General features: G+C 39.7%; 1 protein-coding gene across 1 annotated transcript in view; it reads right to left on the bottom strand.

Annotated features, from left to right (window-relative positions):
* Positions 1 to 6,329, bottom strand: part of side-II (sidestep II) — a 56,586-nt gene extending 50,257 nt beyond the window's left edge. Inside the window, exon 1 of the mRNA XM_070276816.1 lies at positions 5,892 to 6,329. Within this exon, the coding sequence (XP_070132917.1) occupies positions 5,892 to 6,099 (208 nt within the window). The 5' untranslated portion in view covers positions 6,100 to 6,329. The remainder of the gene's footprint in view (positions 1 to 5,891) is intronic.
* Positions 6,330 to 19,611: the final 13,282 nt, after the last annotated feature.

Below are 19,611 nucleotides of genomic sequence, written 5' to 3'. Positions count from 1 at the left end.
GTCTGTGTCTTTCAGTGGCTTTTCTGGGTTTTGGAGCTTCCTTGGGATCCCCATTGGTGACCTCAGGCGGTGTCACTCGGGGTGTCCTTTAGCAGTTGGCCCAAGACATTAATGTATATTAGTGTCGCAATAAATTAAAAGCATTTTGCTGTTCATATTTGCTGCCAGCACCCTGGCCAGCCGCACTTAAATCTAATTGCAATGGCGTAGCTGTAGCCAGACCGGCCAGAAATGGCATTTAAATGGCCACAACAAGGCGTCTAATCAAATGGCGAAACTCGTTCTGCAAAATCTTCTAATGAGCCAGATCGCATTACCTTACAGGGGGAGTGAGAATATTGTTACGCCTATCGATAGGAGACCTACGGATGGCCAAAAGGGTGGCCACTCGAGCTCAACGAAGTGGGCGAGGGTCGCTAACTTTTGACTTGGCTAAGCTGCTTAGCTGGGCGAAGGTGTCAAGTTTAGGAATCAATTACTTCAAAGTATGCAAATGTTAACCGTTCGGATGGCCTCTCCCTCTTAAGCCCTTTCCGTTGGCCTTCTAAACAAACTTCCAACGAGGGTGGGCTTACACAGAAAACAGCTTGGCCGAGATGGTTGGAAAACTCCGTCAACGGTTAAATCGATTTCGTGGAGGCAAGTACTTACAGATAACCTGGATTGATAATGGTTAATGATTTTTTTCAACAGTGCGCGGTAGATATTTCCAAGGGAAATTTTAAAGAGTTATTTTTTCTACCCAAAATCATTTAATATTGTGGTTTTAAGTTTTAATTTTAATTAAGTCTTCACATGCCCTCTTTGATATTTGTTTCCGGAAATTTAGAGCCATGGAATTTAGTTAAATAAACATTGCTCGTCCAAAGGCTTTGCCGGCACTTCCTGATCCCACTCCAAACTTGGAGAGGTGCTTCCACCGCCCCATTAGAAACACATGCCGCAAATGAATGTTTGTGCGCCACATTCAAAGCATATTTTTGAGCCACTCGGCGCTTGGAGCTTGGCGCTTGGCGCGTGTTTTGCTCGAGTTCACAACTTAAATTACGCAGCGAGCACACGCACAGGCCCCCACCCCACTACTACTTTTGCCCCTCCTGCCATCGAGTTTCACAGCCTTTGATTGATGAAGAGGCAATTCGTTGGGAGAAAACTCAGCCACGTCGGCCACGCCAGTGTTAAACACTAATGGCAGCTTAAATTAGATTACAGAAGACTCGTTGCCGGAGTTTGAATAGAGCTGGGGGGCTGGGATTGGGGCTGGAGTTGTGGGGGGACGAAGACTGAGTGCCAAGCGTGACCAACGCATTTGCAACTGCCTCGGCTGTCCACCCCATCTCTTCATCCCTCCATCCAACCATCATGGCATTTGTATTTTATAGCACAAACCATTTATTTAAACTATTCTTACTCAATTCTAGAAAAGTTAACCCCCCGAAAATTCAGCTGGTATCAAAAATCAACTCATAAAAATCGCACAAAAAGACATAAATAAGATTTATTGTTATAGTTTTACACCAGCCCCCCCGAGTCCCGCGTACCGGCCACCACGCACGCACACAGACACGTTTCAATTGCCATTACGTATACGCAGCGTGTTCGGCCAAATGTCCAAACCGAAATTCGCCACCGCAGCTGCTGCCTCTGCCGCTTCCTCTGCTGCTGTTCGGTCGTTTATTTTGGTGTTAAATTTCACGTAAAAATTGCACTAAAAATTAAATATAAATATTTGCTTAGGGCCATTAAAATACCCTTAAACTAAGTTGTTTAAGTTTTTCGCACAACTTGTGGAAACTTTTTAATCGCAACTTTTATGGCCTTCAAGTTTGCGCCTTTCTTGGATAGTAAATGGGACATAAAGTTACTCTAGGCTTGAATTTCTCAATGAATATACATAATTTATTATTTAAGATAAGAAAACTCAACAAAAGCGTATATCCAGTTCGTGGTATACATATATCATTATGTTTGCGTATTTTGTTTCGGTGTCGTGCTTAAATCAAAACACGAAAAAAATCCTTTATTATGCAGATAGTTTGCGATGGCTGGGGGCTGGCTAACCCCACGGAATTTCATGGTTACAAATAGTTAATGTACAGTTAATTATTACATAATCACTGACCGACACGAAACGAGGCACGGCTCCCCAATCTGAGGAGCGGAATACTTCCTACAACACACAGTACGTATGGTCAAGTGCATTGACTCTATGGGTGGCTTTTTCTAGTTTTTCCTTTGGATTCTTTGTATTTTCGTATGTTTGCCGGTCATAAATATTAATTATAAAACACGATATCCATTATACAATTCTTCAGGCACGAAATCATCATCATCAACTCAAAGGATTGGGACTACAACATTTTCCTTTTCCAGCTAACCAATTTGTGTATGAAACTTTTATGGCACTCGAAGCCGAGGGGAATTAAATATTGCTGTGCCTACTATTATAGTAGAACGCTAAGCTATTCGTGGGTATGGCAAGTGCCCTATTTTTAAATTGCTTTCCTGCCAGCAAATTATTCATTCAATGAAATCAAGACTTCTGGGTGAATGGGGTTCCTTGGCCCCTACCTGAGTAAACAGAGATTTAATTTCCAAGTAAATAGTAATTGATTGGGGCAGACAAGGCTAGAAACTTCTTTAATGTTTAATTTAGTTAGTTTGTAAATAAGAACTTAGAACAATTGAACTTTTATTGAATTATTACAATAATTTCATTTAATTTTAAGTGTCTTGGGTAATTAAATTTCAATTTTCAGTCTCCCATTTTAAAGTCCTCGCCTTTACTGCCTGAACATTACCCCCTGTTTTGTCCTCATTTGGTATGTATTGTATAATCATAACATAAAATAATTTATGGCAAATGAAAGTCACAAAAATGCCAAGCCTGGCGACGAGGAAATGGAACGAAAACTTGGTTTCATGCTCCATTCCCCAGACTGCCGTTGGCTGCCCATTTTCCCGCCGTTTCCCATGGCAACCCCTTTTCAAGGCGACTCTTTTGGAAAATGTGTTCGGCGTGTATATTTTTAGGCAAAAACCAAAGCATATATAGAAACTCGCCTGGCCGCGACACCTAAACTTTCATTTTCCTTGGCCGAGCACCGTTCCTTCTTCCTTTACAAATTTTAAAAAGGAGAGAGCTGGTGGGGAAAATGCGCCAAGAATGTTTCGCTTGTATCCAGGCTTTTGTGATCTGTCGTCTGGCCGCCCCTAGGTCTGCTCTTCCCTCCCATGTCTTCTACGATGCTTTCGGGGTTTTTTGGATGTTTCAGTCAAGCCTTTGTTTTAAAGGCTTTTGTCGCGAATGCTTTGAATTTGGATGTCTTTGCTGCACAAGCACAAGCTCCTGCTGTTGCATTTTGATGTTTTGCCGAAAATTGCGCCACAAAATTCAGAAATGCTCTGCACAAAGCATTTGCACCCCCTTGTACCGCCCCACCATTAAAAGCCTCAAAGGCAATGGAAATATTCGCTGGCAACGATGTAATATAAAGCTTTGTGTCGAAATCTCTTGATAATCTCAAACATTCAATGAACACAAAGGGGAAATAAATCTCTAGTATGCCTATCTGGGTATTCATTCAAGACTCTTTGAAATCCAACAAACATATAAAACTTTCCCTTATACTTATTTTGAGTTAATTAAAGCCACAGTTTCGAGGATACCTTTCTCTCTAGCCATCCACCTGTCAACCTGCTTGTCAATTGGTGGTAATTAGAAATTCTTTGTCTTTTAGCCTTCACTAATCATTAAATTCCTCCTGGTAGATGGGTTGTCACTAAAACTTGGTTCATTTGACTGCCAAAATATTTTCTATAAAGTTTTTGGAAGGCCAGGTATATAGGCCTGAAAGGTTCAGCTTCGTAGCTCACAAAATACTTTTAGTTCATTAAAAGTTCTATAAGCTTTATAAAAAAAACATCACTATTTTTAAGGATCATAACTTATTTATTTTCTCACAAAAACCTAACATTTTCATCCCACAATGTTGCCTTAAAAATTCGTAGTATGCAGTCAACTATGAAACATAAATTCAACTTCTAGTCAACACGCAACATTTTTATGTGTGAAGGGCTAATCTCACAACCTGGCCAGGGACACGTCTTGGCCAAACAAAAACCGTCAATCGCCGGGGTCCTTGACGCGCTGACTTCGTTTTCAGCACATTTCCGCGTCGTGTTTGTTTTTGCGGAAGGGCTTTTGTCGGTCGAAACGTGTTGCCGGCCACAAAAGTTTGCCACCCAACATTGCGGCGAAGGTAAGGCGGCATCAACCTTATTTTTTTTTCTCCACCTGGAGAGTATTTGGTAACTGCTGCACTCAACACGTTGACAAGTTTTTTGGAAATTGTCAGACTGGGACGGGTGCGGCGAAACGGAGCCAGATAGCGAGCTAACGGCTGAAATTCGTCAGTTAGTCACTCAGTCAGGCAGGCAGTCAAGTTCTAGAACTCGTTGCATACTTTTGCCGCCTGTTTAGCAGAAAATGCATTACGGAGAGAAAGCGGCAGAAGAAACCAGGGCGTCCAGCTCCTTAAAGATTTATTATAGCTCCTCCTGCTGTTTCTGCTGCTGCTCCTGTGTGGTAGTGGGTTTTGTTTTCGTTTCCTTACTCTTGTGTTCTAGGATTCTGGGGTTCCGTGTGATAAAATGCTTGACACTTTTCTAAACGGCCAAACTTTTTGACTGCCAAAGAGATTGTCCCGGCTATCTCTCACACTCCCGAATTTGTGCCTGTACTTTTTAATGCTCCATAATGCCTTGTCCTGTGCCGCCACCCATTCCCATACCAGGTCTTATCCCTTTCTCAACTTTCTCCACAACGCCCTTCCTTCCTTTTTTGGTGTCTTCTGTGCAGTTTGTTGACACTGTCTGGCTTAGAGAGCGCATAAAGTGGAAATGATTTACGCAGTTCACCTTGTTGTGCCAGTGCGTTGATGTGTATGCCACTGGCAGTGTGTGCGAGTGTGCGAGTGTGTGCGCTTACATCCTGTGGGCATAATAAATAGCCCCAGCTTTGGTCTGGCAGTTTTGTCAAATAGCACTTCTGAGCTTGAAAACACCTGAAAGCTGTTTTTGCTTCCGTAGACCCATGGCGAGAGCTTACCAGAGAATTCTACTCACCCAGTAGAGAGAAAGGGGGTCAGAAATCTTCGAGTATAAACTTTTCAATCTACTGCGCAAGTTGGCGTGCCTTTTGATTTGTGGCTTTTTTCACGCTTTCCAAATCTCCAAAGACAGGCAATTCTTAAAAATAAAACTTCTTGCTAATAAAGTTTATTTTAAAGACTTCTCGTTTATAGAAATATTTATGAAACCTGTTAATCTTTCGGCTTCATTTCGTATTAGCTTAAAACTCATTACTCTGATGCTACGTGGAACTGACTTCAACTGCTTATGGCTTATTCCCAACCTGTTCAAAATTCCATAAGCATTTGCTTTCCTGCTAATGGACAGTTTAGAGAGGCGACCAACGGAGAAGCTGCCACGGAACTGGCTGCAGTTGGGCTGCAGACTCACAATGGGCGAAATGAAATCATAAATGCCAGGACACGTGCCAGGACAACGTGCCTCCAGTTGCAACGAGGTGTTCAAGCATTTCCCACCCACTTTCTACACTCTTTCGCTTAGATTTTGCTTTTTGTTTTATTTTTATTATTTTTTTTTTGGCAACTCCCGACAAGTTGCGAGTGTCTCGCATTCTGAATGCAAGTTTGTTAAATATTTAAATTTATTTATTGGACTCGACTCCTGGACTCCTGGACTCCAGAATTCGTGTACTCTGCTGTCTGAACCCAAAAGCCCGGCAGCCAGGGCCATTTAAAATAATCAAAAAAAAGAGTAGAAATAAGGCAAACGGTAAGTAAGAAGGATAGAGGTGGACTTACCGTGTGCATCCTTGGAGGATGGGCCGCTCCCACCGCCGCCACTGACGCCGCTGGAGCCTTGGTTGCTGCCTCCGCCGGACATTCCGATGCCGGAAGTGGAATGCAGGCGCGCTAATGTGACCGGCATTAGCAGAGCTATCGCAAGGAGCAGGGCCATAAAAATTTTCCACATTGTTAACGTGGCCATTTGACTTTTATTGCACTTCATTTTCCAGTTCTTCCTCTGGCTCTCGACTACTCTCGCGTGTATATATATTTTTCTATAATTTTTCGCTGGCTCCGTTCGCCCTTCGCCGCTTGTTGATTTTAATTTGATGTGACTTAAGTTGGATTTGGTTTGCAGATTTTGCGTTGCACTTTTTTTTTTGCCCTACTATTATTATATCGCCATCCTCCTCCAGTTCCTCCTCCTTCTAATGGAAGCACATTTCGATTTTTCTGGGGCCTCGTCCTCCCAGAGCCAGTCCCAGTTCCAGTGGCAGCAGCTGCAATTGAGAAAAGAAAAGAGGGGGTGAATCCATCGGTTCCATTGGCTTGAGTATTGAAAAGTTTTTAGTTTGGAGGCTAGTTAAAAAGTTGAACAAGTTTCTTTTTGCTCTTTTATTCCACTCTAATTTTTTTTTTTTTTGTATTTTGTTAAAGTCAAGTTGAAGCCGCAATTATCGAGTTGTAAGGCGACGCGCCCTGCTAAGACCCCCACACAGATGTTCATGTTCACAGAGGGTGGAGGGCAGAGAAAAACTCAATTTTGGTAGCAAAAGTTTCTCAAAGAGAGATGAGCAAGTTCGTCACCTTGCTGGAAAGTTTTTTTGGGACTCTGAGGGAGGTGAATCAAAGGTGGTTTGACAACATTAGTCATGGAATTTAAGGAGCGTAATTACTGAAGCGAAAGGTCGGAGTGGAATAATAAAATATTACAACTCTTCAACTTTTAATACGATTTGTGAAGCCAGTGATTTTCTTAATAAAGTCAAAATACTTCATATCAGGTTACTTATGTAATATATATATTTTTTAAGCCATCTTGCAGTCCTCAATTCTTTTTTTCGTGGAATGAAATTTAAGATAAAAACGCCAAGACAAAAAATACAAAAATTTACCATTTCCGTTCATCAACCCTACCTTCGGCCAGCATCCATCTCGTCCTTTTAACCAACCGTAGATTGGCAACCAATGATAAAATTCGCCATAAGCAATATTCAACAAAGGACGAAAAATATCGCTCCTTTTCCCCATTCAAAAGGCAAAATAACTTGTACAAAATAAAGGTAAAAAAAATTGACACACGACTGGGGAAACAAAAAGACATTTCATGTATCTCTCTTCTTTGGAAAAAAATGTCCTCCGAAAATAATAATGATTTGCAAATATACAAAGCAGTAGACTGGGACTGGGGCTGGGACTGGGAAAAGGACCCAACTTAAAGGAGGCCAGGAGCTGACAAAGGAGGGAAGGTAGCGCCAAGAAACAGACACAAAAGGTAGCCGGAGAAAAGATACAGAGATGGAAGAGATGTTAACCCTGGGATGGGATAGACAAAAAGGCAAATCAATAGGCTACAAGGCGGCACGGACAAAAAATCAACCCAATGTTGGACAGAAATTTTTCAAGTTTTCCCGTTGGTTGGCCGCCCCCGGTAGCAGTTTCCGGCGCCCCTTGTCTCCATCGGCATTGCCATTGTCATTTTGTCAACGTGTCCGTCGAGTGTCGTCAACTTGGAAGATGGGATTGGGAGGACCTTCCTCTTCCTAATAATGATAAGAATGTAAGACAGCGCAATAAGCGACCAAAAATATGGCCAGCAGATAAGCAACAAGGGACGCTGTCGGAAAGGTGTCAATGTAAAGCAATATAATAATAATAATAACGACAAACCGCCCCCAACCCACCACTCAAAATAATGATGATAAAACTAATGGTCCGGCTGACAATTATAAACATTTTTTTTTTTCTTTACAGTTTTTCCTTCCTCAAAAAATAAGAATTGGGTAAAAAAAATACATAAACTGCAAGGGCTGGGGGGGCTCAACTTGAACTACACTTGAGCAATTCGCGCACAGTCGAGTGCGCACATTAACCCACACAAAGGACTCGCACTCATGGCCCGAAAATAAACAACAGGAACAACAACAAAAGGCCAATGGCAAAATCAACATGGCGTACAGTGAGCGGAAATGGAAACGTCGACCAGCCGAGCTAGTGACCAGCAACAGAACCAGCCAACCAATAGACAACCACAGAGGGGTGTATAGAAGGACGTGTGGTAGGGGCACTATTTTTTTTAAATATGTGAGGAGGTTTGGGAGATTGTATTCTAGAAATGCGACTAATAGATCTCCTTATAACTTAAATAATGAATTAAATAATATATAAAAAGTATGAAAAATATATTAAAATATTTAGAGATAAATAAACTCAATTCTTATAAGCACTATTTTCTAATAAATACTTATGACTTTCTCAGAAAATCTTTTTCTAAAATTACCCTTTAAACTAGTACTTGGAGATTAAGTTCCTTAAACAAGACTTGGCTAATTCAGGCTCTTTTTTTCCCCAAGAGAGAAAATTAAGCAAACGTTAAAGGGAAGAAAAAGGATACATTTGATAGACACATTTTATTGCATGCAGTCGTCGGCAATGGCTGTCGCTGCTGCTGCTAACGGACAGTCTGAAGGACTGAAGGCAAGTGCCCCCCGGCAAGGATCTCTTCCACGAAGCGAAACCAAAACTCATACACAGACAATCCAGACAATAGTTGTGGCATTCCGGCGCTCCCTTCCAGCGCCTTCTGTGGCTTCCGTGTCCTAAGCCCTGTCAATGGCTGCCTAGCACTTCCTGACCCTCAATTGCCCCTCTCACATTTGTGTCTGGCCCGACTGGCTCGACTGGCTGTTGTAGTTTATTATTCCCGCTAGCCTCATTCTTTTCTATTTGGTCTAAATAAATTTTTATCATGTGCAAAGGGCCATGGAGAGCAAACAATCTCTGGTTGGGGTCTGGTCCGTCACTCCAATCTGCGCTGTCCTGCACTTGGTACGTCATTCCGACGGCCCGTCCGTCATTCATTCAGTTATTCATTCGTTCAGTCACTTCATCTACATCCCAGGGCCTGCCCAGCCCCGTTTTTGCCTGTTTCTTATGGTCTTTGTGGTTATTGAAGCGATCATTCGGAACAGAATTTTCTCTCGTTTTTATATATTTTGTTCCACCAATCCCCCTCCACAACTTCCGTCCTCCAAAACATTATTAATGGAAAAATCGTTTAATATGCGAAAAATTTAAGAAAATTGCTTACATATTATGACATTAATGGCGGCGCGAACGATCCGATACAGCAATATCTGATTTTTAGTGTCGTTGAGATTAATGCTGTCCGATGTACGAGCATCGAGCATTTTCACAAATAAATCTGTATATCACTCATACATTTATGTACGAGCAGGGCCAGTTCTCTGTTGAGATATGGCCAACACTTAAGCCACTGGCTTTATGCCGCACCCGGCGTTGAAATTTATGTGGTCGCCCAGGAAATATCTCTTCATATATATTCGCACATATTCATGTATTTATTGTTTATACGTACTTGCGGTCAGGCAAGAGCAATCGACATGTTTTTGGGGGTTCGTCGCAAGGTCTAGTTTGATTAACTTTGATGGCCCAGTTGTGGATAAATACCAACAAAGTTCGGTTTATGTTATTGGAGCATAGAACATAACACAAAATATGGCTTCCTATTGATTTTCACTTAAGCTCTTAATGCCAAAGTGGCAACAAAAATGGTTTGTTTTCATTGGGCCTATCCATAGCCACAAAAATGGCATAAAAACAATGTATTACACGCTATCCATTGATTGTTGTTTTTTGTCTTAAAAATACTCCTATTTTTTTTTATTAAAAAAATAAACATAAGTAAAGGAGATTTGATTTATGCAAAAGGAAATTGAAAATATTGTTTTTAATTTAATTTTTCTTTGCGCCATCGAAAATTATATTCCAAACGAGGCATAACAAATAAGCCAACCAAAAAATCAAGAAGAAAGGGATCTTAGCAACAAGGAGCCCCATGTATGGGTATCAACCAGAGGCCTTAAGAGTGGGCGGAGAAAAACGACTCCTTCTATGTTTTCCTTTCCTTTGTCAAACATTTCCCTCCCGATGGCTGTTTCAATAAACTTATGCAAATATTCAATTTGAGGAAGTTTTTTTTGACAAATGATAAGACCAAACAAAAGGCAGCCAGACAAATAAAGTTTTCACACCCAAACCCGAAAAAAAAGGCGCCTGAATAGGGGATAAGGAAAGAGATATCCGGCGGTTTGCTTAGCAAAATTAAAATGGGAAACGCACATATAGGAAGGATGGTGTCTGTGTGGAAGCCTTAGAACGAACGGAAATGCAGAGTTCTAAACAACTTTTCACCGGTTCTCCATCATGCGAGCCGCCATACCAATCAAGCCAAACAACTTACTCCTGAGACAGGAGCTCCTGGCCCATACCCGGGCCGGCTTCTTCCATTGCCTTCTTTTGTTGTGAATGGAAACCGAAGTAAATTTCAATTTAACCTTCATCGACCAAAACTCATTTATATTTATAAATTCGCCGACAAAGCCGCAAAAAATAAAATAAAAATAAAAAAAGTGAAATAAAAAGTGTAAGCGAACAAAAATAGGGAAAAAGACAGACACAGTCCGAGGGAGAGAGTTGGAATATGTAACGAGTATAAATAAATGCCAAGTAGTGGGGTAAGGGGGCAGAGAAAAAAAAAACACAATAAATAAAAATGCGTGTGTCTGTGGTGGCATAATAAAATTGCAGCAAAGCAACAGCCACCAAACCAAACCGATACAACCAACAAAACGAGCAGGAAACAAATTCCCGAGTCCTTCACAAAAAGAGTGGAGTGGAGTGGCGGCAGGTTAAGGACGAGGCAGCGAATAATAAAAGTGCGGCTGGCCCACACGGAAAAGCGGCCAAAAGGGATAAAAATCCATCAAACTTGCAGATAAGCCACCAGACGACGAAGATGGGTTCCAGGACTCGTCGTAGGAGTATAACCAATAATGAAGACTGCTGTGGCTGTGGCCCTGGAACACACACTCTTGTCTGAGAACGAATTCCCAGGACTGGGGGCGGGCATTGGCATCGTAAAAGGCTAAAATATTGCGGAAAATGATGTTTCATTTCGGTAAAATAACATACTCATCATTGAATATACAATATAAATGCAAAAGGCAAACTGAAGGAGTACGAAGAAATCTTAGGTCAGGTTCTGGTAAACTTTAAAAATTTAATAAGTAAAGTAGAGTATAGTAAGCAGGTTCTTAAGATTATTGAATATCAAGTTTCATCGGAATAAAAACATTTGTTTGATTAAATGATTGAAAAGCAACCATCCATTATTTTATATAATTTTAGATGGCACGTTTTTTTTTTGGGGAAATTCAATAAGCCAAGATTTTTATCCAGAACCACCTGCCCAGGCTCCATTGGCTCCAACAAATTCAATTGCATTTTCCTTTCCAAGAACTTAACAGATCTCCCAAGTGACTACGTTACCAGCTCAAAACGTCTCCAGAAAAAATAAAAAAAGGTGAAAATTGTTTTGGAATCATTCACAGACTCAGGCAAAGCTCCTTTACTTCTCATCCTTGTTTGGATGAAACCTCAGAGCAGACATCTGTTTGCTTCACTGTTGGGTTGCGTTTTCATGCCACGTCAGGTTTGGTTGTTGTTCGGACGAGTAATATACAATTTTTTATGCCATTTCATTCTGTTATTGTTCAGATCGATTACCGTAACAAGTGCCAGATACTTGAGCGTAAAATTCAGAGAAAAACGCACGTGTCTACCAGCCGCCTTTTATTCTTGTTGCTGTTTTTGGTTTGTCTGTCATTAGGAAGATTGATTTCAAAAGCATGGAAATGTTTTCTTTATCGCCATTGTTATGGTGTTATAGCACCCACACGCAAGCCAAAGCCTGGACCTTAATATAGCTCGATATTAGGCTTCTGCTTCGGATGGTCCGCAACTCAGTAGTTTCGACTCCACAATGGATAATATATGTACAAGTGTGGGTAAAAAACCTCATTCAATTCTATAATATTATAGTGTTTATTTAATTTTAATAGAAAACCGCGAGCTGAATTACATCTTTTGTTTGCCGATAATAATTAATTTTTCTATATTTTTTCCCCTCCGACATGGCAATTAAATATGAATGGATACAGAACAGTGACAATAAAATGTTGAGATTTACTTTTCAATTTGCATAACTGCAAAAACTTGTCCGGGCAAACAAAAACTTTCTTAATGCACATTAAAAACATTAAAAAGAATCATGAAATTGCATAAAACTTTAACTTTCTGGGTACACACAAAATTGTACTGTTTGCCAAAGGACGAGACTAAGGACGGGTTGAGTTACGGGCTGGGGGGATGTAAGGTAACAGAAAAAGGGGATGAGAGGGTAAAAAGTACATTAAAATCACATTAACCCGTCAACGGCAAAGGTTGGGTATGCGTAACTTTTGTTTATACGTTTTGGCGTAATGCCTTTTTGAAGTATGCATACGAAGCACAGAGCCCTACACGTATGTATTTCCGTGGATCCATGTTTTTTTTTCAAGTCCAACTGTCAACTAACCCCGAGCTGCGGTAAATCCCTATGGAAAAATATTAATACCAAGCCGAATTTATATCTTATTTGTGTCCCCAAACGCACGTAATTGACATTTCTCCCTAAAACACACTCACACACAGTATCAGATGAAATTCATTCTGGCCATTCATTTCTCCACACTCACCAGCTCAATTAGCCATAAAGCTTTTGGAAATTGTCAAAAATGTTCCAGAGCAATGTGCGAGGAGGCCAATCAAAAATTCAGCCTACGAAGTTGTATCTATGTATCTGCATCTGTGTCTGTTTGTGGCAACCGACCGACCGACCGAACTAACTCCCTGCCATGGCCCTTATCTCGTATTTTTGGGGAAGTCGTGCGTGTCCATTTGGCCGCTTAGATCGGATTTAAAGGGGTAGTCTCATTTGCATATTGTAATTGTCAAAAAATAAGATGGGACTTTGTTATTTCACTACAAAATATAAACATTAACTTTTCCATCAGCCCAAAGTATTTCAGTCTTCTATTTTGTTTTCATCTAACTTTTAAATTTATTTTTAAACAAAACTAAGCTCTGTGGGAAAACTTGCTTGAAATAGAGCTAATAAGGTGGAGACAAGCTTCCACTTTTCTTAATGAAAAGCGACATGCAAATTTAATAAACTGATGAGAGTCCTGAAATTTAGATGTCCTAGCAGGTGGTTTCACTTTATTAAATTATGGCTTGATTTGTTTTCCCAAAAACACAGCATGAATATGAAATTCCTAATTCTTATTAATTTAAATTTTCATATTTTTAAAATACAAATTTTTAAAACATCCCATTCTACTTCCTTTTTGTGCTTTGCATTGCTACTACCTATTGTCTAGAAAACAAAAAAAAGATGAGGAAGAAATGGCAACAAAAAACAAATAAACTTTAGGCCAAAGTTTTTGGCAACTTTCTGGCAGTCAGTTGGCGCATTTTAAGTTACGACAATCGGCTCAGGCCAGAGGCATCGCGGCAGAGCCAGGAAGCCGGGAAGGTGAGGATATCACTGGGGAATACTGGAGAGTTGCGAGTGTCGGGGGGATAAGCGGAGGGGCGGCAAAAGTGAAAAACTGGCGCATCGAGACAAGAGCTTAAAACCGCGAATGCCACAACTCACGCACTGACAAAAAATGCTAGCATATTACAGGGAATTTTAAAGCTGAATTTAGGCAATAAAGGTTTTTATTTAGAGAAAGTATTAAAACCTCTATCTAAAGTCAAAACTATTTAATTAAATATAAAAGAAAGTACTTTTTCTCTCAGTGATACTGACAATGGGGAAGGCGATTTCAATGTTGGCTTCTAAAGTTTGCGGCTATAAACATAAAAAAAAGTCAACCTTAAAGAGCAAAAAGTGAGACAAACTTACCTAGCCAACAAAATTTAAATTTGTCCCACGCAGGATAATCCTTTATTGTAGTTGTAGTTATTTTATTTCTATTTTTGCTGCTGGCTGGTTTGTATATGTATATAGTTGCTGGACTTTTGTCACGCACAAGTCGAAGGCAGTGGGCCACTTGGAGCTGACCACGTGACCATCAAAACACAAATAAACACACAACCGAGGACCCGCATACACACGCACACTGGCACAAGACACTAGGACACTTGCGAATACTTAGTTGCTGATTCTGAAGTTGGAGTTGTGGCAGGTTTTAATGTATGGTGCCCCCAAACGAGAGCAGGCCAATTAAAGCGTCTAAGCGGAGACCGAGTGGAGCGTTTATGTGTGCAACAGTATCAGCTGCGAGTTGAGTGTGTCGCATGATTTTCTTGATTTCGAAGCACGCAAACATTTCCAGCTCCCCGCTTGGAGTTACTGGCAAACTGCAGTTTCCCTCAGCGTGAAGGAATATTCTAATTTAAGCTAATATGGATTTCGCTAATTTGTCCTGTTGGCGGTAGAATTTATGCGCCCAACACCGACTCAGTACTGACGAACGCGACTCCGAACCCGATTTTATGCAGGACGAGACCGATAACTTCGCTATTCGATGGCTGGCGCGACGAGCGTCAGCGTCCTTCCTGCAAATACGTTCGAAACTGTCCGACGGCTGAGCTTCAACTGATTCGGCCTGGCCAGCTCAGAGCCCCACAAGTCCCACAAGGTTTCCCCCCAGAAGCGGGAGCCCGAAGCTCTTCCAGTCTGTCGGCTGCCGAAGCGGTCGCGACCACCTGCCGAACGCCTACTAACGGGATACCAGAAAGCCGAGCATTCCTTCGGCAACAAACGGAGTCCTTACGAGCCCCCACAGCCGGCTGAATAAAGAGAAAGCTTCATTTTATCCTTTTAGCCTTGGAGCTGAGACTCTCATCGGAATTAGTGAATATTTGAAAATCAACAAAGATTATGCGAAACTTAAACATAAAGCCATTAGGTTTGGGAATTTTGAAAAGATAATATTTAAGTTAGTTTAGGAATAAATTTCAAAAATATTCAAAAATAATTGGAAGATATTTGGAAAATTTAATTAATAAAATATACGAGTATACTCTGAATCTTACATAATCAGGAGATATACATTTTAATATAAAAAATTATTCATTCAAGATTCAAAATAAGGTATATTTCCTATAAAATAATTCTTGGAACATAGTAGGAGTAGAGGAAGTAAAAAACAAAATTGTTTAAATTTTATTTTGATTTAAAAAACTAACAAGCACTCATTAGCTTTCATTCAGCTTAGGTATAAATATTTTGACTTTGCAATAAACTTATATTTTCTGATTGGATTTTATACCATAAACCTATTAAAAAAATAGATATATTACTTACTTAAAAATCAGTAAATTGTTAAGTTAAATAAGACTCACATATAATATAAAACCACTAACCATACAGCATATAGACAACCCATTTCATACAACGAAAATGGACGCGAAAATTTCTTGCTACAGGCCCCAGCAGGCCCCAGAGCGGATTTCTTACGCTCTCTTACGCTCATCGTTCGTTCATCTTACGCTCATTCTCGCATTAAATGTTTTCTGTTTCTCAGTCTCTAAACGGAGCGCGATGAAGAAGGTTGGCCTGCGCTTCGGTTGATCTTTGTATGTATGCGTGTCACACATTCACATACATGGGTGTATGTGTGCGTGCGATTTCGTTTCGAAGCCAGCGCACAAAATTTTGATTTTTCTTACTTTTAAGGCTTGCTACCCTAACAAAATTCGGGTATTCGTTATTTGATGAAATGACGAAAGAAATTATATTATTTTGTATATTATATTTTTTTATTATTTCAGCATACATTTTTAATTTATTTAGGAATAAGATTAAGTGTTAGTAGTAAAATGTTTTCTGTATATATATTTTTACGAATCATTAAAAATCAATATACTGAGAAAGTGTCAGAGTATATTTCGGTCGGAGTCACTTAAAGCGCCGTTTGCTTTTAAGTTTTTGTTGTTCTGCAAGAGGCTTGTGCATGCCTACTCTAACGATGGAATGATTTTTAGGGGAGGGTGAAGACGGGTGAAGAATTAAATTACTTTTTAAAGTTATTATATATAAGGAAATATATATAAGGAAATTATTAAATTAACGACAATAATTTAATTAAATCTCACAATAACCCAAAATATAATAACAAGTGCCTGAAAAATTGTAAACAAAAAAGGTAAACAAGTCCATCAGCTGTTTTCGTGTCTTCACCCTCCCCTAAAAATCATTCCATCGTTAGAGTAGGCATGCACAAGCCTCTTGCAGAACAACAAAAACTTAAAAGCAATCGGCGCTTTAAGTGACTCCGACCGAAATATACTCTGACACTTTCTCAGTATATTGATTTTTAATGATTCGTAAAAATATATATACAGAAAACATTTTACTACTAACACTTAATCTTATTCCTAAATAAATTAAAAATGTATGCTGAAATAATAAAAAAAAATAAAATAAAAAATAATATAATTTCTTTCGTCATTTCATCAAATAACGAATACCCGAATTTTGTTAGGGTAGCAAGCCTTAAAAGTAAGAAAAATCAAAATTTTGTGCGCTGGCTTCGAAACGAAATCGCACGCACACATACACCCATGTATGTGAATGTGTGACACGCATACATACAAAGATCAACCGAAGCGCAGGCCAACCTTCTTCATCGCGCTCCGTTTAGAGACTGAGAAACAGAAAACATTTATTGCGAGAATGAGCGTAAGATGAACGAACGATGAGCGTAAGAGAGCGTAAGAAATCCGCTCTGGGGCCTGCTGGGGCCTGTCGCAAGAAATTTTCGCGTCCATTTTCGTTGTATGAAATGGGTTGTCTATATGCTGTATGGTTAGTGATAAAACTTAAGAGCAAAATACCTATTGAAAAGATATCTCTTATAAACACTTTTTGGTATAAATGGTTTTAGCCAAGACTTAAACCTTTGCGTAAGATGATAGGGGTGTAAAAAGATATTTTTACATGGAAATCCATACAAAAAAAATCTGAATTTATATATTTTTTAGATAAATATTTAATGTATGAAGTTGCATATATTTGAATGATACCATAGAAAATTAATATTTTAAGATAACAGCACCTAAAAAATAATTGGTTTGTTATTACAAGAAAAATTCGCAGTTTAAATAACAAGTTATTAGAAGGATAATGTCATATAATAAACCATTCTCTAATTAGTTGATTGACTTATACAAAATAATATTTATAAAATGGCAAAATTAATTATTGATACATCACCGACATCAATCCTATGCTAATTAATGTAAAATAATTTATCCTCCAATTACTCCAACCCATAACTAATTAATGTAATACAATTTGTATGCTAATTAAAAAAAAGCTTGATTTAGCTTACCTCCCATTCCCAATAAAAAGAATCCTGTGACTCAAACATCGTTTCCACCATGCGGCAATCACTCAAAGTAAAAATTGTCATCAACCTCCTGGCAGCTCATAGAGGCAGCTTAAAAAATGGCAGCCAGCGAAAAGGGCAGACCGGGATAGTGAAACCCGAAAACGAATTGCAGCAAAATGCTCAAACACACTCTACGAAATTGACTTAAATAAATAAATGGCATAAAAACAAAGACAAAACACATGCACAGCAAGAAAGTGAATGACCGGGCTGGGGACAGGAGGCAGTGGTGGAGCTTTCGGTAGACAGCGTGTCATAGAAACAAAGTGCATTCCCTTGAGCAGAAGACGAAACTTTACGGGGCTTTGTCAGCGTGTTCCTTGTTAGCTTGTTGCAACATTTTCATTTCATTTTATTCAGTCAATGCAATGCAACATTCGAATGCAACAACTGCTCAAGCAGTAGTGGAAGTGGCAACAAGGACAGCGTTTAGTAGCTCATCCATTTTCATTTGTATTAAGCAAAAGGCAAAAGACAGTTGCCGTGGCATGTCCTTTACCAAAAAAAACAAATAACCTCCCTAGCCCTAGCCGAAAAGTCCTTCGCATTTCTACCCGCGTAAAATAAAAGCGTTGGCATTACTCAGCAAATACTTTTGTTGTTGTCGTGTTTGTTAGCTGCCTTGACAAAAAAAAAACAGTCTATACCCCTCACCAGCATCAGATCCTTACCAGCAACCCAGCAACCATCCCTGGGGCTGCTCGTTAGCACAGATGCCAAGAGAATTTATCTTACTCCTACGAATGCAACTCGATTTTATTTTATTTCATTTTATTTTTCGTTTGCCCCCATTGTTTCTGGTTCTGTTTCTGTTTGGCATATTGGACATATTGTTAGCCCCACTGTGATCGATGCAAATTGATGCGTATTGTTAATGGAATTTCTTTTGTGCGGCATTGAGAACATGGCGGCATGGCAGCATGTCGCACGAAAGTATGCAACACAAATTGGGCGGAAAACAAACGCTTCGTTCGGAAAAGTTAATAATGCTAATGACTGTTTTTCAAAAGATCAAATGTAACTATTTTTTTGTGAATTATTTTATGAGATTTAAAGATTTTAAAACATAGCCTTAAATATATATTTTAGTTTCAGGACCTCTCTTGAAACTTTAAATCTTTCTCTTTTTCACCTTTCCTTAAAAAAAAAATAAAAAAAAAAAAGCAAGAAAGAAGGCCCAAAGCAACCGGGAGAGGAAAAAATGTCATAAATAAGAACGTTTGCAATTTGTTTATATTAAAATGGAGAGTCAAAAAGCAACCTTAGGCAGAGGGCGGCAACCGGGGACCTCCTTGTTGTATCCTGTGCACAGATTCCCATTGCATTTGGCTCTGCCAGCTACAACCACCACCCACTCCCGTCCCCATCGGTTTGCCTGTATCGCCTGCTGTTTTGTGAATTATGCGCCTTCCGTTGCATGTGGCGGCATTTCCCAGCCCCAGAACCAGATCCTACACTATGATAGATTATATTTTTGAAAGATTTCAACATAAATAAAATTAAACTAATAAATCGGAATGTAGTTTTATAAGAATGGGTCTTTAAAAGGGTTTTTTAATCCAATTCCTATAGCTTATCATTAAACCAGAAGCCTTTTAGCCTCTTATTTCAGTGTAACTGCTGCCTTTTCCAAGGCCCAAGCCCAAATAATGGCTTGACGCGCCTGGCTGCATATTTTTGAAGTCACTGTAGCTGCGGAATGCAGAAGCTAGTCTGGGTGATGGTGGAGGAGGAGGCGAGCTAGTCCACCGACTACTAACTGCGCTCGTTTTTGTAATAAAAATGTCATAAATCTTGATTTCTTGAACTCTAAACCGAAAAGCGTGCGATAGCGACGCAGGACATCGTCCTGGCCTCCTCTCACATTGTCTACCAGGTCCTCCCTGCCCAGCCCTGCCCCCCACTGGTATCCCGGGTGTGGGTGTGCAATATAACTGTCTATTTATGCTCGCCTTGCATATGAAGTACATTTTATTTGTTTTTATTTATTTGCACTCGCTGGCAATGCTTTGTGCAGGTCCTTGTCTGCCTCTAAGGAGGATGTGCTGAGATAATTGATTTATTTGACGGGTTTAAGTGAGTAGGTGTGCTTGTAAAGCGCACAAAAAATTTAAGATAAATCTACCTCAGAGATTTCTTCTTCATGGAGCTTAAGTCCCAACTCAGGCAGATATCAACTTTTACAAAATAATTAAAAATCTTCAAAA

The sequence above is a fragment of the Drosophila bipectinata genome, chromosome 2L, assembly GCF_030179905.1.
Source record: "Drosophila bipectinata strain 14024-0381.07 chromosome 2L, DbipHiC1v2, whole genome shotgun sequence".
NCBI classification, from domain to species: Eukaryota; Metazoa; Arthropoda; class Insecta; order Diptera; family Drosophilidae; genus Drosophila; species Drosophila bipectinata.
Note: the sequence above shows the minus strand (reverse complement) of the source record. Positions and strands in the feature narration are given on the sequence as shown.